This window comes from Conger conger, chromosome 9 (genome assembly GCF_963514075.1).
Source record: "Conger conger chromosome 9, fConCon1.1, whole genome shotgun sequence".
Taxonomy (NCBI): Eukaryota; Metazoa; Chordata; class Actinopteri; order Anguilliformes; family Congridae; genus Conger; species Conger conger.
This window is the reverse complement of record NC_083768.1, coordinates 30,168,977-30,192,123: the sequence shown is the minus strand read 5'-3', so window position 1 is coordinate 30,192,123 and position 23,147 is coordinate 30,168,977. Positions and strand designations below refer to the sequence as shown.

The window sequence follows — 23,147 nt, the reverse complement described above, 5'->3', positions numbered from 1 at the left end:
CATTATTATCCAATCTTTTTTCCATTTTATCTAATTAAACAATGTAATGTAACTTTAGATTTTCCCACTGCATAGTGTATTACATCACATCTGCATCATGTAGAACTATACTACCTATGGAATTGGGAAGTATTCAAAATGACATGAAAAAAAAGCCCAGCAGAACATCTTAATACCCACTACACATGAAACATGGAGAAACATTTATCTATGACATGTTTCCATTTGTTTCCATCAGATGAACATGGAATACTTCAGTAAAAACATGACAAGCGTAAATATACTTCTAATGCATATATGGCAAACTGGCACAGACTTTTTCCAGACTCCCCTGGGGAGATTAGGCTGCAGCTTCAAATCGCAACTGAAGAACGCTCATTGCTGACCCACAGCTAATGCACACAAATATATCTATGATTCAACGGTGCTAACACAATCCCACTAAGTCTATAGCGGCAGGTGCGAGGGGTGTAGCAGCATCTGTTTAGGGTTGCACACGACAACAGAACCCAAACCCACCTCCTGCTGCCTCTCTTTTTACTAAACAGGGACTCGCTAAACTGTTTCGGCTCGAGGGTTCGAGTTTCTTTGCAATGACAGATGCTGTGCTCCTGCATTTACTTTGTTGTTTTTCCTCATAACCAAAACGGGAGCTCACGCTAGAGCGTGTATCAGCTATTCTAAAAATAATACGATCACTCAAAGCGGCTCAAAGCCCGAATTATTCTTTACAAAATCTCCACACCAAGATGAGCATATGCCCAGATCTGTTCAATATATCAGAAAATATATGCCGGACTACTTCGGTCCCGTAACACTTCATTGAGCAGACATATTGCCGAATACTTGGTGTGATGTCAAGTCGTTGACAGTCGTCATTTGTATGAACCATTGAAAAGGGATTATCCCCATTTAGTATGCTCAGGTGGAGAAAGCGACGATTCAGGTGACCTGCAGAACAATCGCAATAATTTTATTCATTATCACAAAAAGCTGTGACCCAGGTTAAATCAGATATGAATATTGCCATTGGGGCTCTGTTATTTATTTTAGAAATTAGTTGGTTTTCTAGGAATTCTGTTGGTTTAATTCAGGAGGGCAAGCACATCTTCAGAAGTCAGGGGTGTGCTAAAAGGGGACAGTGTGGTTGAAGGGTTTTCTTTTTAGACCTGATTGAAGACCACGATTAGTTAATGTGTAACTAAAACCTGCACCCACACTGACCCTATTTTCACATAAGATTTGACACCCCTGCATCAAGTCAAAAGCTGCTTCTTTCTTTTCACTCTGCGAGCTGTGAACTAAATCCATAGAGCAGAGACACTACTGAACTAAAGTGGAGTGAAGCAATGAAGGCAAAGCAAAGCTTCATGAGACTCAGAATGGGTGGAGCTACCATGTGCTATCGGTTGGCTGTGTGAACCAATCAAATAAATTCACTCTCCACAGGAAACAAATATTGGATCAAAGCACTTGGCAGCACATGACGGCTCTTACCAATTTGTAAATGAAGCCTCACATTCCTATTTGAAGTCTCTGGCAGACTGCAGGTTCCCAGCTGACAAGAGATAGTGTATGCTGAGGACTTGCCCTTCCAGTTAATACCTGCCCCACCCTTGGGCAATGCTATTCCCAGTTATGCATTACCCAAAAGGATATACTGGCCACAGACTGCACTGGCACAGTGTGGATCTGATCCAGGCTGTAAGGTACAGCACAGCACTATCCATATGCATGCCTCAGAAACCTAGAAATGGGATTTGTACTTGTACAACTGGAAATACTTGAAATAGTGCTTGTATAAATATGTTGAATCTAATGGTATTACTCTCAAAAGACTACATACGCACAGAATATCAGATGAAATCTCAGGAAATGTGAAGAATATAGATATTATGGAAGAGCGTAGTCAGTTACTGTGTCCTTACCCAAAAGATCAGGCTTGTAAAGGCCATCATCTTTCTTCCCCATCTTCTCTTTATCTGGAACCAGAAGAGATTTTCAGTAAAGAGCCACAATCCATTCACACGCACATAGTGTAATTAAAGACACATCATTTTATTTCTCCCCACAGTGTTCTAAGTTCACACATTACTGTTAAATGTCCTGCATTAAGAATTACAGGTCAGGGAGATGGTCTTATGCTGGCTATAGTGTTGTCACAGACAGTACTTTTAGTTACAATGGTAATTTTCATCTTCAGAGTGCAAGTGCTGTCATGCCTGTGTGGTTTCATTTACATGGGGAAGGAGATCACTTTTTGGAGTGGGACTGTCAAGCTCTCAATGTACTGCTCCAACAAGAAAAAAGACAAGCCAGAAATGAATACTAGTGCTATGGCAACATGTCAAGTCTATAATCTTTACTCGTCAAACTGGACCAGTGATAATATGTCAAAGAATTACAGTGCAGTCCATGAGTATTTGGACAGTGGTACAGTTTTGGCTCTGTATCCCTGCACATTGGATTTGAAATGAAAGGTGTAGAGTAGAGTACGGATAGACAACAGGACCCGCTTGGGTCTGTGTCTATCAGAACTGGCAGCTGACACTGGAAATCACTGAATTCTCAGAGATATACTAATATGCTTTTCCTCTCCCAAAATCCTGCCTTCTGCAGTTTCGAATGTCAGAATGTCCCCAATGTTTGGACAGACTCAGCATCTGGGGACACAACTTGCCTAAAACTAGGCAACTTTTACAAGCCAATCGCTTTCTGAGTACAAGACCATGGGGAAAAACAGCAGTGCAGTTCTTACAGTCAATTGTGTTAGACCTAGTCCTGGAGGGCAACACTGTCTGCTGTTTTTGGTGTTAAAGGCCCACTCCAGTAGAAAATGGATTTTTTTCAGTTGAAACATACTGTTCAGAGATCGATTATAATGACAGCATCCATTTTGGTCTGAAAATCCAGTGTTTAGGGGTTGTAAACACAGGACAAAAATTGGTGTTCTTGCACGTTTTGTAGAAGCTTAACTGTTTAAGAGGGTGGGGAGTATGACACTTCACACCTTGCTATAAAATCTAGAGAGGTACAAGATTCTGCTTCTTACTAAGAACCACTATCGCTATTGCAATGACAATCTAGCTATCGATAATACCTTTTGTTTCAAGCCATATAAGCAATATAACCAGCATGTAGCATGTGGCCAGCTGCTGTATGTCCACTTTTGCTCAAACAAGTATCAGCCAAGACAGCTACTATTACAAGTCCTAAAATGTTTTGGTCCTGGCTGGCTATTATTTCAAGCTTATGGCTCAAATACAAAAAGTTATATTCTGTAATTATTTTTAAACAACAAAGTTACGTTCAATAGCAAAAAAAAACATCCAGGTTTTGTTTTCTTTTGCAGGAACAGAGAGGGACGAGGAGGTGTACAAGCACACACCATCACTTCTTCACTGCTCTGAAATTTTTTTTTTTAATCCCTCCTTAATTTAACTTGTTCTGTGATTTTGCAATGGTCTACATGCCAACCCCTTCTGTTTATTATAAAGGGGTTAATAAACATACAGTGGTTACAGAAAAGTTATTTTTGCATTCTAAAGTCTGATTTCACCGTCTACGCTTCACAGACTTTTTAAGGAGTGCTGAGCTTATTAATAATGAGGATGTAGCTTAGTATATTCAAGTTTGCCTAAGGCTTTATAACCATGGCACTGTGGACTCCCTTGGGCACTATGTGGGCAGCATAGATAAGTTTGCTCAATCATACCTTCTACAGGCCCTCCTAGGCCTGATTATCTCACTTTCAGCAGTATACACCCAATGAGTCAGAGTGGCAGCTCTTGGCTTTATCTTTTATGATAGCTTTATGTATTGTTTACTTATACATTGGTTGCTATACAGGTTGGATACACTGTATTCAGTAATATGCTGTTAACTGCCTTTAAACGAGCAACTGCTGCAGCTACTATCAGTGTTAATACTAGTAGTATTAGTATTATTACAACTTATAAATCACACCGCAGATATTCTGTATTTCAACAAGCTACACATTTTATGTCAGGTGGAAGAGGTAAGGTCCACTTATATTTCTACTTCAGTGAGTAGTGCCCTCAGATTATCATTTTTATTGAACGATTCACATTCTTGTCTAAGCAACTTCAATTTAAATGCAAAGCCCGATGATAATCATTCTCAAGCAGCATCCTCCAAAGGTAATCGCTGGGAATAGCTTTTCTCTCTTGAGATAAAACATTAAAAAGGAGCCGTTCTTTGAAAAAATACTTCTGCAAGCTTTAGTACAGAACACCAAAAGTACCGTTCAAATGACAATAAAACAGAAAATATATTTTAAATGGAATGGCGAAAGTTTCTAAAGCGCATTCCAATGCGCCCCTGCTGTGTGTTAAATTTGGTGTGAGGACAGTTGCATGACAGGCAATCAAACGCAGGAGACAAATATTATTCCTTTGAGAGATCAGTCACGTTGCCTGCTTGATGCGTTTTGGAAACTTTGCCGCTCTCTGCCATCCCTCATCAGCACGAAAAGGCTGATTAGCTGTCTCTGCAATGAGAGCAGGTGTCTCTGATTAGCGGAAGCTTATCTTCTTCTGTATGACATAGCATTAGCCAGGCCAGTATAGCAGACAGCCTTATTTCATATTGAGGCAGTGCCAGACTTTACTCCATTCTTTAGCAGTAGTACGCAGTAATGTACTTCTGTCTAAAACATCTGGGGTATATTAGTCACCAAGATATTACCACATCGTATTGTATTGTCAGATTGCTTTTAATGAAACAAAGTCTCAAGACTCTGAAGAGGGTGTAAATGAGATTATATATTGCCAAGCAAGTAGATGGCCTCAGTGGAGTGCTTTATTTCTCAGATTTGATAGATGCTGTCGAAAGGAGTTGTACTTTGAGTGGGTTATCACTCTGTTAGTGAATTATTAAAGCACTATGTTTTTTACAAAAACAAAATGGAACAAAACAGCCATCGTATTACACCATGGTGAAGAAGGCTTTTCAGGTTCCCTGTCATGGATCCCATTCTGCAAGGGGCAAATTCACGCACAGATAACACTAAAGAGAAGTGATGACAGCAGTGGCTAAACGCTGCGTGGCACTTCATAGTGCTTTTTAAAAGGAGAACATAGTGGACATGCAGTGACAGGTGCACATTTCTGTCACAGCAGTACCGTGGAATATACTGTACATGCTGTAAATGGCCTTCAAAATAGCCAGTGCATCTCCCACCAGCAGGATGGAGCTCCAGTGACTTATAAGCCATGCTCCCCAGTTCTTTACAGCAGCTATTTCCAAGGCTTAATATAATTCAAAATTCTACCCCCAAGCTCAAGTATCAAAGACAATGTGGTTCCATTTCCAGTAAGTAAAATGTTTATCTCCATGCTGTATCACATTACAGTATTTCATGTGCGAATGTCTTTTTTTAATGATACGTAACAAAAAAAAGATTACATTTTTCATGGAGGAAATGGAAGGTCAAGGGGCAATTTAATGACAAAAATGTGACATTTTTAGACCAGATTATTGAAGTCAGATGCAATAGCCTGAGCCACAGTATAGAGCTACTTTATGAGGTCTACAAGGGCCTTAGCTTATTGAAGAGACACTTTAGTAACTCAATACAGTTTTATTTGCAAACATTTTTCATGGAATACTCTGCTGTCTTCTCCAACAACTTTTGTTTCAAGCATTGCCATAGAAATCCTTTCAATCACAAAAGACCATTAAATTATGTAAATATGCAAAGTATTGTAATTAAAAAAACTGCAGTAAACATGACATATCACACAATTATTTTACATAATCTGAAAAGTACTGTAAATATAATAGTAAATAAAATCACAATTCGTAACTCGTAGAACTTTGTAGGTCTCGTCACTTCATGTACACGACACCTAAATAAGCGCTACGTAATATTTCACAACAACTGATATAACCATCGTCAAAATATTACAACAATGCTTCATAAAACCTACTTGGACTCAAGAGTTAATGATCTTCCACAACAAAGGGTCTTCTATCAGTGCAGAGCATATAGTGCTGAATAATTGGAGTGCTATCCTCAGGCTATGAAGGCTGATAAGATCACTCTCAGCGTCCGCTCAAGGTCAGTCCGTTCCAAGGCCTGTGAAAACTCCCTGGCAGTGGTCAGAGGCAGTGCTAGTATTTCTAATGGCTTAGGTAGGAGTCTTGCTTTCAGGAACTGTAACCACTGGGCCGAGGGGTAAGAAAGAGTACACATACTAATACTATACTTATTCAGACAGCGCCTCCTCTTGCCACCATAGGACCAAGATATGTTCATTGGATTTTTACTCGAATAGAATGGATAATTGGACTTATTCGTCTCCCGGGAGGAAATGTGACCTGCTCTAATTTAATCTTTTGTATTTCATCCTGCTTCTTCTATGCACTACCAGAGGATGGTTTCTATTAATAACCATAATGATCCATAAGCCTTTCAGTAAACTATCCCCCATTACCTAATGCCTGAGGAGTTGCTACGTATGCTCAGGGGTTAATACTATTACTCGAACCAGGTGCTTTTTTCTACCATACAATGGAGAGACAGGAAGACATGGAGATATTTAATGCTCACATCTACAGTATAAATGGATGGTAAATGGATTGCATTTATATAGCGCTTTTATCCAAAGCACTGGTCTATAAATAGAATAGCCATGCAATTTTTTTAAATGATGAATGTTAAGTGTTTGAATGTGCCTTTAAATCACACATATTGTGGTAATTGCTAAGTGCTTAATTCTGACCTGCAGGCAATTTAGGCTATTAAAATGTGACATTTCATATTCCATTGAGATTGCTGGTTGTCAATGGGCAATGGGCATGGGCTAACCATTAAATCAGCAATAAAATCAATCTATCCACCAGTTATGGAATCAATCAATGTTTACCTTGCTTAGTGCCACTTACATGTGTCATCACTGAACTCATGCTTTGCCCCACATTAAGCACAAACATACAGTTGAGAATAGAAAAGAACATTGGATGGGGACAGGGCGGCCCCTGTGAAGGCCAGCTCTTGCATCAATAACAGGAGGGATGTGTCCGATGGCTAAGGTGATGCAGTCTATTCAATATCACATTCACACCAATTAGCCTATGGACCACGGTAAGACAGTGATGTGTCAGTGAGGTGCGATAGCTTCGATTTCTCCGCAGCCCACTATATGGGTGAAAAACTTGTACATGCACCGTGAAACCCACAAATCAGGACGCTCCTGGTTGACGTAAGAAACGTGTCATCGCTAATGACAACCCTGGAGCTTTTGATATGCATTTAACTCCTCTCACTGGCCCAAGGCTAGGCAGGTGCGGGGTTTTTTTGGGCATATTTTCAGTGAAAATAAAAGCTTCCACTTTCACTGTGAGCTTCTGTAACATTGTTTTTGTAATATTTAGAGTAATTCTGAATCTTGGAAAACAAACCCCAAATGGTTACCTTTCAGGAGAGACAGGATTATGCCTCTAATCAAAAGGGTTCAAGAATAGTAACCATTTTATTTTATGTCATTTTCAAGCTTGTGTCAAGAAAAAGGGGTGATAGTTAAAGGAGCACTGTCAAATTGGTTGTTTTTCTTTTACTACTAATAAAAGGCAAAATTCACTTTTTTTTAAAGCATTGAACTATATTACAACAATGCCATTTCATGTTTTTTAGGCAATGTGCTGTTATTATCTATTACTGCATTGTGTTAAAACTAGACACGAGCTCTGTAAGTGCATACAGATGCAATGCAGTGGTTATGGCTTACTAACTTTGAAGGTTTGTCTCATTCAAATGTTTTCTCGAAGCGTACTGAAAATGAGCAAGAAGCTGTTTTCACATCTGCTGTGGATGCATGGGATGGGACATCTTGTGTTCAGAAGATTCCACAGGGGGGCAGGTGAAGGAACATCATTTGTTCCTTTGCTTTTGGCAAGCCTCTGTGCTCTGTGCACTTAATTATTACCAATTAATTATCGGACTAACTGGGGTTTTCTTGTACTTTTGGGAGCTTGAGGGTGAAAATTAGATACTGTTACATTTAAAATAGCACTTACAGGGCAAAAGCAGGGAACTAAGCATGGCTGCTGAATTCAGACTTGCAATAACGGTTGGTTTGTTTTCTGTCGCCCGGATGAGATTATGCCTTGTTTTGGCGAGGGGCCAGGGTGCATTGCTCCGGCTCTCACCTGGACATCTCCCAAGGTGTTTGACATCAATCTGCTCCTGCTTCATGCAGGAGGCCTCACGGACCAGGCAGGGGTTGTTGTAGGAGTTTCCATCGGTGGCGCATACAGGGTTTTCGTTGTGCCCGCTGCAGTCGATGTTGCATATGCACCTGGGAGGAGAAGAAGACAACCTCTCAGCCCCGTGAGCCTAGTGCAAAAAGGCAAACACTTCACCTGCTGTGCAAGTGATGCGTGTCAGTTAGGATCCGTCTCCTGCTTTTATAAAGATGGAATGCTTGAAATAGAAAGTGTTTTTTCCCCACTTTTCCCCCCTTTTTTACTTGCCCACTTGAGAACGGGCAGAAGACAATCATGCATCATTTATTGCGGTGCTTATCTCATTGATCGTACAGTATAATGATATTGATCGTTTGTCAGAGATAAACCGACTAATGCTCTGAAAAACAACTTTTGTAACACCCCGTGTGTGCTCGTCTCTGTGTGAGGGGTAAATATTGATGTGATATTGATTTCTCAGTGCCTTGTAAGTGTCCATCTGTGATGTCTGTTAATGACCTTGGTGGCAGCTAGTATTAGCCATTGGGCTGTAGGCATAAAATTCACTTGCTCATCTATAAAGCAGAATGATGATCTGTTGTTGATGGCAAAGTCTAGTTAGACCGCTCTTGACAGGACAGTACCACCTGTCCCTCTCCTGCTTTTGCAATACCCCCAAAAGAAAGAGGAGGTAATATTCTCTTCCAGTTTAAAAAAGGATGCCCGCTTTCCTTCTGTATCAAATAGTCTATATGGCTCACACTTAACACAAACCCATTACCTACACATGTTAAAGTGGTCGTGCAAAGACAGAACATGCATCTGGACTGGATAAGTTTTGTAACCAACCTCAAATTCCCATCTAGGAAACTAGCAATATGTAAAGGCTTATGTAATAAAGAGGTGAGTTATCGGAATATAGGTGTCAGAACAAAATGTCTGTGTCTGAGGGGAGGGGAGGGGAGGGGAGGGGGTGAGGTGGGGGTACTGACCACACATCTTCTAAGTCTTCATCACACTCCGCACCATACTTGCAGGTGCCACACTTGGTGAACTTCTTGCCTGTGTCTGTTCCTGACCCCTCGTACTCTGTGGGACGAGAACAGCCAGTGTTTTCAGGCTTTTGAAGCAAGAGTCAGGGGTAAATATGTTTTGATTCACAATAAAATAAAGTTTGAAGATGCAATACCAAAAACCCTTTCAGTTATGCCAGCTGGCTTTTGGCTTCAGGGTTTGCGAAACCAAAAAACCTTCATCCTACGCTAATCGAAATATATAAACCATTCCAGCTTGCCTTTGTACAGCCTTGAGATCTCATAGGCTTGTAGCTTGCACTCGTTTCATTTTTCAAATAATGTTAAATCTATACTGTAGCAAAATCTGTTTCTTTTTTATAGTTTACAAAGTTTCATCAACAACAAACCTGTTCTTGGTTTTTGCCTAATGTAATCCTGAAAGGGTGCTGTAGGCTTCCCTTACGACAGAAGCCCTGATCAACTCATGGCATGAAACAGGCACGCTCACATAAAATGTAAGATGAACAATGGCAAGGGAAATAACAGAGGAAATTAAGGACAGTAACACTGCCAAAGTAAGCGTGGCTTTTGGAAATTTTCTTTAAAAAAGTTTTGGAAAATATTCTTAAAGTAAAATATAGGTGTTTTAATAATCCATGTTTAGTTTTCATAAAATAGTCAACTTTTTCTTTCAAGTAATTATCCAAGTGGCTCGCTTGTCTGTTTATTGTAATACTAGTACTTCTAAACATCCACCCCTGAGTAGTCAGTTTCAAAAATGCCAGTAGCCGTCACCGAGGTAGTAACATTCAGTTTACAGAAATGTCACAAGGCAGAGCTTAATTATTTAGTGGTGATTTATCAAGAGAAAATGAGTCATTTATTTACAGTACACAGTGAAAGCCTGCAGTCTCAAATTTAATCCTTTGTGGTTTTATACATGCAGTTAATGAGTTGCGGAAATAAAACAACAGACCAGAATGGTTTCTGTCGGGTATAGTAATAAGGGCATACACTGAACAAACCTTTGATGGGAAAAAACCCTACTACGTATAATCTCATAATAACCACCAAGATAAAAAATAATAATAATAAAGTGCACATATTCCTATTCTCTATGGACTGCATTTGAATGATGTGGTGCTGCAGCTTCCTGTTTACACTGAGAGATTTATGTGGGACAATGCCAGCATTCCCATGAAAATAGTGCTAATGGTAGTACTAGTGGGAAAGGCTTATTCCCACTGTATGAGGGTGGATTAAAAATTATGGTCAGTTTGCAGTGGCATATGTAGTTTGTCTCAGTTTCACATCTTCAAACCTTTTTTTGAGAGATACGTGGAATGGGGATGGAGAGGCAGGAAAATACATGTGAAAATATTGAATTGTGCTGGATGCCTTTGTCTACCTTAAAGCTCTAGGCTTATTACATGACTGTACAACAACCGCACCATCACCAATTCAATAAATGAAGTATAGCATAAAACAGGATGGTCAAACCATCTTTTTAATCTAACGTACCACACCAACCAAATCTCATCCCCCCGGTTGAGAGGGGAGCGTTTATATTACAGCGGAAACACAAGACTTCCCCGCAGTGATTGACAGAGGCCAGGAGCATTTCTCCCGACAGCGTCTGCTGTAAAGCCAGCACGCAGACGCATTTTCGGAGACACCAAGCGGAGCCTGGCAAATGAGAACCCTCCTTCAGAGCTTGATGATTCCGTTAAGCTACTAATCCATCATGAAGACGCCTCGCCTCGGTGCGATTGCTTGACGGGCCCGCCCATCCCCCCCCTCTGGATCGCGGCATCCCAGGGACGGCCTGCAGGCTTTGTCTGACACCCCTCTGAAAGAGGGCCTCGGGCCTACCCTTCTCTGTTACTGACACCTGCTGGGGATTTGGGGTCGGGCTCCCTGTGCTGGTCGGCTGCTCCCAGCTGGGACACCAGCCGATGCTGCACAGCTTAATTGGAGAGGTTTCGAGTCGTCAACCGCAAAGCACCAACAGTGATACATCTTACGCACACACACACACAGACACACAGACACACACACACACACACACACACATACACACACATTGATTTGTACACACATCCATACAGTAAATACACATAGACAGACTCATCAACACGCACAGGCGCAAACAGCAATGTAGCACGCGTGGCTTTGGCTGCGTTCCCCTAAACAGGCGGTCCCATCTGATGAAGGCCCCTTTCCAAATGGGAGCTCGCCAACAGGCTACTGCAAGCCTCCTGTGCCCATCCCAGTCTGCTGAGCGTCTGAGAACCCCCCCGTCCCCATCCCCGTCCCCACCCGTCCGTGTCCCTCTGCTGTCTGCACATGCCCCGGGGCAAAGTCACACTGAGAACAACCACAAGGGGCCGTGCGGCCGCCTCGGGGTCTGGACAACCCAACAGGACGTGGCGGCTTTCGGCCCGCCCGAGAGCTGAGCCAACAGAGAGGCTTCTGGTGTAATATACGCCACCTGCAGCCTAATTGGCATTGCCATTAAGCCTGAGATGAGCATCCGGAGAAAAGAGCGCAATACACGGTTTCATCTGTCCGGATACAATGTGCGGGGGATGGCACAGATAACAATTTGCTATATATCACACAAATGTTAGTGTAGGGAGGAGACCACAAAAGACATAAAACCTACCTCCTTCCCCTGACCCGGAACCGTTATCTGTAAATAAAAGAAGCAGACCACAGCAGGTTAATAAAACTATACTCATCTTCTTTTAGGGCTACAGTATTGAGAAATGGATACACTCTGCTAAAGCCTTCGCTTTTCAAGGTGCTTCGAGAATAGAGCGCAATAGTCAGCATTTCTGCTAATTTCGACAGGCAGTGGAGTTTTCCCTTGTAGCTATGGCCTCTGCCGATTGGTCTGGACTATTACAGAGGAGAAAAGGAGCCTGCTACCTTGAACACATTATAAATAAAAGATCCAGAGCATCGATTTGTCCTCTTGCGGCTGTTGGCCACTTATTTTTCAGCACATTCAAATCAACACAGTGACCACAGGGGGGCTTGATTCCTGTTGTTTAGTGGGGAGTTGGTATAGGGTACAGCCCAATGATCAGGTGTCTCTGGCACATTTTGTTTTTTTATTCTCTACTGGCAGAAGCCAAAACCATTAGTGAAATGTAACTCTAAGCAAACCAGTGAAATGTAACTCTAAGCAAACCAGTCTCAGCCTCTACAGACACAAGTAGAAACCAATTCCAAGAGACTGGAAGCACAAAGGCACAGCCATCTGGATATTTATTACTGTTTTGTTTTGTAGGGGCTCAGGGCACAGTGTGCGATGGTTCACTTGCAGGGCATTTGAAATCTGGGGAGGAGACTGCACTAGACTCGGAGACGAGGGAAGTAAATCAATGCTGTGGAATTTGAACTCGCAGGGATTTAACATGACCGCAGCTCTTCTGAGGCTCATATGTTTGTACTATCATACTTATTTACCTTACATACTTTTAGCAGGATATAAATGGTGGATCCTGAGTCAAAGGGGGTCATTAGAAAGCCTTGGACTCACCAGGATTACAGGGGCCTTCTGTAGCCACAGCTATGTGCCTCTGCAGCTTGCAGGCCGCCTGCCTCAAGTAGCACTCGTTCTGGTACGTCTCTCCGTTGGACCCGCATACAGTGTAGCCTTTATTCCGTTTGTAGTTTTTGTGGCACTGAGAAAACAAAACAAAAGAAGCAGGAGGTCAGAACTGGAAACAACCATTTACAGGCCCAGGAATGGTGGGAAGAAAATGGCCGGCTGTTTTCCTTTTTACTGAACTTGACTTGTTTGGACAAGATGTTAAACCAGCTGCGGTCTGAAGGTCTTTGTTTGCCCCTTATTTTAAGGTCTCCATGAAAGCGAATGCATTAAAGACCTCCAGGACTACTCCTACCAGCCCTAAAGCTTATTTACATGTTGAACTGATTTCAGGAACTCGGCTCTTAACAATCACAATGTGTCACTATTTCTGTTAATGTGCAATGAGCAAATCCTGAAATCCCAAATATTACTATTACGATATATAATCATTCATCCTGAGCTCACTGCAAGGATCCTTAATGCATAAATAATAATGACCACTCTCTCCACATAACACATTAACATTTGTGAAATAGAACTAGAATTGCTTCATATATACTTTATGCACAAACTGCATGCTTCATATATACCTTATGCACAAACTGCATGCTTCATATATACCTTATGCACAAACTGCATGCTTCATATATACTTTATGCACAAACTGCATTACATGAGTCATTCGACTGGTGGGGAAAACTCACACACTGACTTCCTAAAATTCATATTATGTTTTCTAAAATTATTGTTGACCTTCAATTTCCAATAAATGTTAAATGGGATAATTCTACCACTATCAGGAACAAAATTGCTGCAGAGCAGATAAGGGTGAATTTGTTCTATGCATCATATCTGGTATTAAAACACACTTGCAGTCATATTCATCCTATCTGGTGTTAAAACACACTTTCAGTCATATTCATCCTATCTGGTATTAAAACACACTTTCAGCCATATTCATCCTATCTGGTATTAAACACACTTTCAGTCATATTCTTAGAGACAGTGTTCCTTATTCAGGGTCCACATAAAGGAACAGCTGGCGCCTGGTGGAAAACGGATACAAGAAAACCATGGGTAGCGAAGAAAAAATGGAAACACTCGGATAAACGAGAGACAACAAATGTTTGCAAAGCAGACGCTACCACACAGGTGCAGCTCATCCATTAATTAAGCTAACAACATCCCAGCATGCATAGGGGGATGTGCAAAAAATGCTGGATTATGTATAAACCTGTGGCTAGTATGGCAGCAAGAGGAGACCCCACTGACTTTGAAAGAGGGCCACTCTTTTGGCAGTATCGTTAGTGACTAAGACAGTTCAAATTGCCAGTTCAAATGTTAGATACATAGGGCCAGATGTACTAAGCCATTTGCAATCATTTTCAGGTGCACATATGACACATTCTGCCCAGGAAATATGCATCGTATGAACCAAACTGGTGCATGGGGGCAACCGCAGTATGCGTGTGATCTAGGAGAGTCATCGCAGGAAGCGCTTATGTCCTTAATGCATATGCATTTAAGGGTGGATCACACAAACAAAGGGCGGGGATATTATAAGTGTGGCTGATTATGTATACCATTGAATTTACTTTAATTTAATTTAAAGTTCACACAATTAACAAGGGTCAGAGACCTAGGCTTCAAAGATGCACTTTAATAATCTTTGCAACAAGTATCACAGTATTTCAACCCACAGAGCAAGAAATTAAACTGATTATTAATACAAAATATGGATTAATTGTTGCAGCCAAGCAACAATTTGTCACAGAAATAATTGACAAAATAATGTATTAATTTAACCAATATCTCTGAAGCAGATGAAAGTGACTGAAATAACATGCTCAATCATAGTGACAGTAACTGAACTAAAACAAAATCAGTGTTTCCGCTAGTAAAAAAAAAAAAAAGAGAGAAGGCAAATTGATATGCTGCTTTTCATCGCTTTCCTCCATCATGAAAAGTGTGAGAGAGTGTGTGTTTGTTTTGATTAGTTATCCTCCGAAACAATCGCGGAAAAGAAACAGGGAATTAAAGGGACCAAAAAAGAGAAAATCACATGCGACTTCCGTGACAAACACACCGAGCCATACAAGCAATTACACTTCTGGGATGAATAAAACATGTACTGGAACCTCGCACACAATGTTCCCATTATATCCCGAAAATAGTCAAGCTCATTGCAACATCTTGCATTTAATTCAAACGACACTAGCCATCATGGCTGGAAATGTAGGCCTAGATTGTTGCAGAATATGTTGTCCTGCACTGGATATGCTTTTGTGTGGCAGCCAAAAATGGATATTGCCACACGCAGTGATGATATTCAATGCACTAAACACATGTTTTAACTCTGCTGTGTAAGACCTGTCTCTTTCGCAAAATGCAGTTCCAGTCCCATTCAACGATTGCGTAATGAGCTGTAGCCTTAAGACGTTAATTTAAGATTTCAAGCACAACCTCGTCAGGTTGCATTCTTCGCTGCAAACTTCATGTACATAAATCAGGCCCATAATGATTTGTCAGCATGGACCTTCTAGATGCAAGGCAAAAGAGGCACAGCTTAATCAAAAACACTGAAATACATTATGTTGGTATTTTCCCTGGAAGAAGCTGATGCACATGCAGGTGCAGACTCCCAGATACAGCTGACTAAAGATAATAGAACATACAAGAGCGTCAAACCAGTGACTACAGGGCCCAGTCTGTTTTCATGATGAGAGCTCTTCTTAAATTAACACCAAGCAACTGCAATGTATTCTGTTTTTGACCCAACATGGACTTAATGAGTGCAGCATCACATCTGATAATGTATTGCAGAAACACGCTTAACAGACATTGAGATACATCCTGATGTCATGCCCACTCAAAAACTTAAAGTACTGTAGTGCTAAAATCCTCAACTCATATGGTCTCCTTCGCAAATCACAGAAGCATTAACTGTATAAAAACCTAATTGAAAAATAGCTTAATAAACCATTGTAGATACCTATCAGGGATGCAATTAACATGAAAAGGGGTCAGAAGAATTCAGCTCAGGACATGACCATTGCAGCCCTGACTGTAAATATGCCATAGCTGTAGACCTGAAACTTTTTTTCCAGAACATTCCTTGCCATCCAGAGGAGAATGTATTCACACAGTGATAAAGTGATAAATTACAGAGACATGCTATTTTATTCATAACTTTCTTGACAAAATCAACACCCCCCATGCGTGCAAAAAGATTTTGTGACAGAAGGCCTGCTTTGTGGTTAGTAAAACTGGGCCTACTATGCAATCTTTTCTCAACATACTTTCCTGCATAAATGAACACTCTAATCAAGGCCCTACCTGTAAACCGGGATGCCTCAATGCCTTCTTGGCTAGGGAGACAACTCCCTGCATGTTGCCATAAATAAATGGGTTGTGTAGAGGTTTCATTTCTTCTGCATAATCTGTTAGCACATTGTTCACCTCCCCGGGAAGGAAATAACACTCCCGTGAATGCAGCCGTTGCCAGAACAATTTATTTGCTCTTGTCCTCTATCTCTTCAGAGAACCCGATAACAAAAAGAACATATTGTCCAGATTATCTCTTTAGGACATTGTTTTGAATACCAATCTGTTGGTGAATCATATAAAAAAAATACTTGTGGCAGATAATATACTTCCTCTCAATTTACAGTATACACAAAAACCGGGCTTGCATTAGCCAATGCTTGTTCTCAGTATATACATCTGTGTAATTATACCACATTGGGCAGGTACATAATTATCTGCTGACCGGCTATTAACTAGCCATTAGAGTACCAGGGGCAGGTGTGGCTACAGCTTATTGGATGAAGGAGGAAGTCTGACCGTAATGTGACAGACTCCGGCTGTCTTAAGAAGTGTATTCTTAAGACTTGTGAAAGAACAAACCAAAAATCTAAATGTAGTTTAAGATGGTTTACGCAATGTATGTACGGTATACGCTACTGCAAGCTTTGTGTGGGTGAGCCGCTGTCATTTAGCTACGCCCCACAGGGCAGCACTTATTAGGTTGTAGAGCAGCGTACGCTGGGAGTGTTTCATTCAGTGGAATTGTTCTTTACTCATCTGCATAATCTGTTTGTCCTGTTATATAGTTGTTTTATGCTTTTAAAGATTAGTGGATTGGGTCAACAACAGTGAATACTGTGCTCAGTAAATATTTGTGCAGCGCCAGATCAGTCTTCCGCAGTTTGCCTGTGCAGGCTGGGTACGAGGTGCACTCTTAAGATGGTGCGTCTCAGATGAAGCAGATGAAGAGGCATGATGAAACCAGCGTCTGGCAGCAGAAGCCTCATAGGAGAGATCATTCATCTTCAGTTTCCCAAACTGAGAAAGTATTGAGTAGTATTGAGACAGGTCTGTGAGCATGGAAGTGGTAAATATTATCCAACTTTGTATCTTGAAATGTGTACCATAATTTCACATTGTTTTCTACATAAATGCTATTTCTTTATAACAATCCTGGTTGGATTGATATATACCAATATCCAAATATCAGAATAACTTGGGAACTTTCTTCACCCCAACTGCAGGACATTTGTGTAATAAAATGCAATACAGCTACATACTATAGAGTGATATTGATCCTTTTGTAACCATCAGGAGGAAATAACCTCTTATGCAGCTGTATTGCACTCCTGTATCCTATATGTGTATCAACAGCTACTGTGTAAGTTCCCATCTACAGTACCGGAAAGTATGACTGAAATTTAATAAGACCTATATTATATATTTCCCATGTCTGCACAGTGCTAAACCAGCTTCAACACAATTCAGCTTGTTTGGTATGTGGAAAAGAACATTTCCACATCCCACTCAATCATTGCAGTACTGCGATCCAGGATCATCCCCTTGTCAGGCACACTGTGGCTAATGCTGCCTAACAGCCTTGACATCTATGAACAGTACTGTACAGCACTTGCCTCCAGCTCAGCAGAGACGATCCAATCAAATAAATACTGCTTGCATAATAAGTACCAGTCATAGGCAGGCATTTGCATGTGGGAAGCTGAATAACAAGAAATCTCAAGAGATTTAACATTTACACTGTGTAAAAGTAGAAACTCTGGAGGAGATTTATACAAGAAAGTAAATCAACATTCAAGGCATTAAAAGGGCGATCCTGCTTCCTGCACAGACTGTCTGAGATTTGTATTCCACTTGTGTCAGTTGTGGGATCTCATTTCTTTGACTGCTAGCACAATGGTAGCATTGGTCAATAACCTCTTGCCATGAGAAGATGATCTGAAGGCGTAGATGGACTACTGATGCAGAGATGTGTCTGGCTGAAAGCTGCCCTTCTGATCCGAGGTAGGGGGGGTTGCTAACAGTACAATTCCGTGCCTTTCCAACTCTCTATAAACCCCTGACAAACAAAAGGTTGAGAAGCTCAGCAGAAGCACAAACAAGCTCTGGCAAGCCTTAGCACATTGCTTCTTCAAGGTCGAATACACAGTTAAAGCTAATGCGCTTTTATATTCTCCCAGCAATCAAGACTTCATTCAAGTGCAGTCTGGCTGAGTCGTTTCAGTTAATAGCTTTGACTCTGTCTGCCTCAGCGACTGACTGTCTAAACAGAAAGAAAACACATGGCATGTAGTCTGAGACAACATTTCATTCTGTGTAAAAGAGTACGACCAATGTAGCAGTCATCAAAGAGAAATTGCTTGAAAATAGGCATCTAGCAACTAGTTGTGGATTCCAAACACATCCCACACCCCTCCACACACAGACACCCCACCAACACACACACACAGACACAAAGAGACAAAGACAAGCTGTTTTTTGTCACTTCTTCGCCAACACATCTCTAGCCATTTATCTTCAGGATTGTCCACCTTAAGGAACCCCAATATATTGGAGCACATGTCTCATTAAAGCTGAGAAATCCCCAGCTCCTCTGAGGCGTGCGGCAATCATTGCACACACCTGTCTTCTTTGTGGAGCAATTAAAGTTCCATTAGCAAAAAAAAATCTGTCAGCTTTTCCATACAGCGAGCCTCCAACCATATCATCAAAGGACCCCCCCACAAAAAACACACACACACACACACACACACACACACACAACAGGGGAACAGGTCACTATTTTATAAAAATAAATATCTTCATCAATTTTCCAGATCTTTGAGACACCAATGTTTCTATAATGTATGTTGCATCTATAATGAAACAGACCACAATGTATAATGCATGTTGCATCTATAAAGAAGTAGACTTTGCAAATCTTCACTCTGCAATGCAGATACATGACAATAGTGGAGCAGAAACACTACAGCTCATAGCATTCTGAAAAAGCAGACAGGTCTTTGTCATTAAAAATCATCAAAGGAATTAGCAAAATCTAAGTAATTAGGAGTGGGATTTGGTATTGGTTTTTCTTCAAAAATATGGTTTGATGAGCTCAGCAATCACCAGAATTAATGAAAAAAGTTTGTGAAAAAACAAAGTATAGCATGTACCATAAACTTATTATATGCACAATAATGAGGACAAACACAAAACTGTATTCTCAGGGTACTGAGAAATCCAAAATTTGGATTTTTACAATTTACGTAATTATATAATAATTCACAGAATTATATAAATATTTGAGACTAAAACACAAATCTTGAATAATGATTTCAAAATGTGTCTTTGCATGATTTTCAGATGCAAAACCTAGTACCGACGGAAATCATGAAACCCATCTGACACTAATGGCAAGAACAATACAAATTATACATATTTACAATGTATAATATATTTATGCACTTCAGTCAATTGCAGAAATGAAGAACTTAACAGTGTTTGGCATAGGGCATAATCTAGCTATGTGTCATCCTTATATTAGTTGCATCTTAAAATCTAATTATTTCAGAGCCATGTTTTCCATTCTAATCTGTCCACTGGTTTCTCAATGTTTTGCTGTCAGTTTGAAACCCACTACCAGAGTGATATTAGAAGCCCCAGGACTATTACAACAGACAGTTACATAATGTAATTGTGTCAATTCTTTCCCAGAGAACAAATATCCTTAGACCATTAGTCTATATGACGTGCGGCTGTGACACTGTGTTCTAAGTGCCTCAAATCTACAGTAACGGACACCCCTGGTCAAAAAGCCTTTTACAATTAATATCTAAGTGAACAGAAACAAACCTGACCTCTAAATGGTACAACGTTAAACATGACACATTTCTTCACCTTTTAAAGAAAGATTACGTATTATTTTATTTTTTAACAGTTTCAAAATAAAAAAAGGAAAAAGGCCCTGTGCAAAAAGTTTGGGAACCCTGTCAGTTAGTACTTTGTAGCTCTTTGCAACTATGACAGCTTGTAAACAAAGCTTCTTGGAGCAAACTAAGAGTCTTTAAATTCTCGCTTTTTGAATTTTTCCTGAACACATTTAGCTCAGAAATATTCTTTGGCCTCCTTGCATGTATGGCATGTTTGAGATTTTCAATAATATTCAAGTCTAGGGACTGTGTTGGCCATTCCAAAACCTTCATCCTGGAGGTACTTAATGGTTAATTTTGAGGTATGCTTTGGATCATTGTCTTGCTGGAATACCCAACCTTTCTTCAACTTCAATGTCTGGATTGACCATTGAACGGCAGCAACTCTGCCATGTGGGTCTTTGTTGTTTAACGTACGTTGCATTGTTGTCCTGTAAACAGCTAGACCTGATTTTTTTGGAGCTCTTTTGCAGTGATGTGTGGGTTCTTCTGAGCATTTCTCACCAGGTCGCTAGCCCTTCTATCCGAAATCTTTCTTGGTCTTCCAGACCGTGCCTTGACTTCAACTTTTCCATTTATCTTCCATTTTCGAATAATGTTTCTGACGGTGGAAATACAGTAGGTACATTCAGAGAGTTTTTGTAGCCTTCTACTTCTTGGTGGAAATGAACCATATTAATTCTGAAATCCTGTTTAGAGGAACCCATGGTTAACACCAGACAAAACAGCCACTGCAGTTGGATACTTTAGAAGGCATGGAGTTACTTCAGAATAAAAAGTTCAGCTCCAGAATTATAATCACCTGACTCATTGAACCCCTAAAATGTAACAAAGAATAATCTAAAAAGGATCCCAAACTTTTGCACAGGGCCCTTTTTCTATTCCTTTTTCCTTTGAACAGTAAAGAAATAAATTAAAAAGCAACCTTGCTTTGTAATTTGCAGAAAGGTCTCATGTTTGCTTTCGATCACATACAGATTCATTGTAACAGACATTTAAACCAGGAGTGCGCCCCAATGTACAGCTGTCAATCACTGCGAAATGGAATAATGCCACTGGGAAGAAACACAAAGACCTCCATCCTCTAAACAGTGGTCAGAGGAAGACCTTCCTTTACTTACATACATAACGCTACCACCAAGACAGGGCTTTTAATGTGGTTGCTGCCCCTGTGTCCCAAAGCCAGGCCCTGTACCGTTACCTGAAAGTTGTTGCACACACACTTCAGGTCAGCCCCATCCTCCACACAGGTGCCCCCGTACCGACACGTGGAGTCATCGCACACTCGCAGGTCACTCTTCTTCTCCGAGAAGTCTGGGGAAAATAGAGAGGAACAGAAGAGCGTGTTAACAAAAGTCATTCCCACTACACCTGGTCACAGAGTAGGGTCTAATTCTGATTATACACAGGCTACATGTTGTCCCCAAACTTTTGGCAATGTAGAAGCACGATTTTCATTCTTATGAACACGAAATAGGACAAGCTCATTCTACATTTAAGTGAGACAATCCCAAAAGGCGTCCAATACAATTTGATAAAGTTCAAGTGCAGCATCGCATTCTCATTTGCTAGATATTCCCAAAAAAGATGACAGCAGTAAGCATGGTTTTGTTCACTGATACTGCTAATAAAACATGCCTGTAATATATAAATACTATTTCTTTACACAAATTTGATAGTTCTATTCACCTTAATGCACTCCACTAATGATAATATATCACCGGTAAAAATAGACTTTTGATAGATAGATAGACCATGATAGATGCTATTTTTGTAAAAGCTTAAGTTTATCATTCACCTCAGCTTACTATTTAGGAGAATACAAATCAAGTTATTGTGCACCATAAGAAAGCATACAACTTCACAATTCAAGGCACAGTTAACTGTTGTAGAACAGCACCACATTAACATGGCTGAAATACCAAGAATATATGGTGAATATGGATTGTATATTGACCCATTAATGCACTTGGCTCTACGTGACTGAAGCTGAGATACAGACAGTCACGGTCGCCAGCCATCACAGATGCTACAAAAGTGTGGTCCATGGGCAAAAGTACTGTATATCCAAAATATATATGTATATAAGAATGCCCAAATCTGATTGAAGCTGTGGCTGCTGTTAATTGTGAGCCAAGTTAAGGCTAAAATTTCATGAAATCCTGGAGGGCTACAGTTGCCTTTACATGGGTGCCAATAGACCGCATTTGTGATGGACGGCAACCTTGATAATGCTTGACGGCACTGCTGCATTATGTGTCAGATTGAGTTAGGTGAAGCCAAGTGCGTTAAATATCAACAATGCGTCAATATGTCAATATTTCATCGCAAAATGCGACATACGCCAAATCCAAAGAAATTGAGATGGCAGTGTCTAAACATCTATGAGGGCGCTATCAGGCTGCAAATATACAACAAGCTTATATATAAGTATATGGTAACCCACAGTCACAGGTACAAGAACGCAGTCTTTTACTGCATTACAAACCACTGTTGTTTTATTGCATGTTGTCTTATATCTGCACAGCCAAACAGTGATCTGTTAAAATATATATATTGCATTTTTTCCCAAAATGCACAAAAATACATTACTTGAAATAGTTCAATAAATGATTGCACATTTAACCTCATCTATTAGTAATAAAAATTGGCCTTTTTCTCAAAACATCAAAAATGGATATATTATAGTGTTTTGCAATTACACTCTTCATCTCTTCACATACAATCGATATCCACCCCCAGCATAACCTTAACAAGCACTAGATGCTAGATGCTTTGGTGCTAGATATTTAAGTTGATATGCGGACAATTTTCTCTTCTTTCAAATCAAATAAATTTCATTTTATGACAGAAAAGTCCACAAAAAAGTGAGCATTAAATGGAAATCACCCACATCTTTACCAATGATAAAATCTGGAAATACTCATTTTATCAGTTTGTGAGTCCATTTAAAAGCATCTAGTTGTGATGGGTCATGGATCTGATCATAAATATCCTGAGTATAGTAACAAACTGGTTTTATTGCATTTTTCAATACATTGGCAATACATTTAGTAACAGTGAAAGAAGCAGTTTCAATTGCGCTGT

General features: G+C 40.3%; 1 protein-coding gene across 1 annotated transcript in view; it reads right to left on the bottom strand.

Moving 5' to 3' along the window:
- The window catches only part of tmeff1a (transmembrane protein with EGF-like and two follistatin-like domains 1a), a 68,431-nt gene that overhangs the window by 7,756 nt on the left and 37,528 nt on the right, over positions 1–23,147 (bottom strand). The window contains exons 2-7 of the mRNA XM_061255349.1: positions 21,262–21,374; positions 12,772–12,916; positions 11,890–11,916; positions 9,201–9,297; positions 8,173–8,321; positions 1,929–1,982 (exon numbers count right to left, since the gene is read on the bottom strand). Of these exons, the coding sequence (XP_061111333.1) occupies positions 1,929–1,982; positions 8,173–8,321; positions 9,201–9,297; positions 11,890–11,916; positions 12,772–12,916; positions 21,262–21,374 (585 nt within the window). The remainder of the gene's footprint in view (positions 1–1,928; positions 1,983–8,172; positions 8,322–9,200; positions 9,298–11,889; positions 11,917–12,771; positions 12,917–21,261; positions 21,375–23,147) is intronic.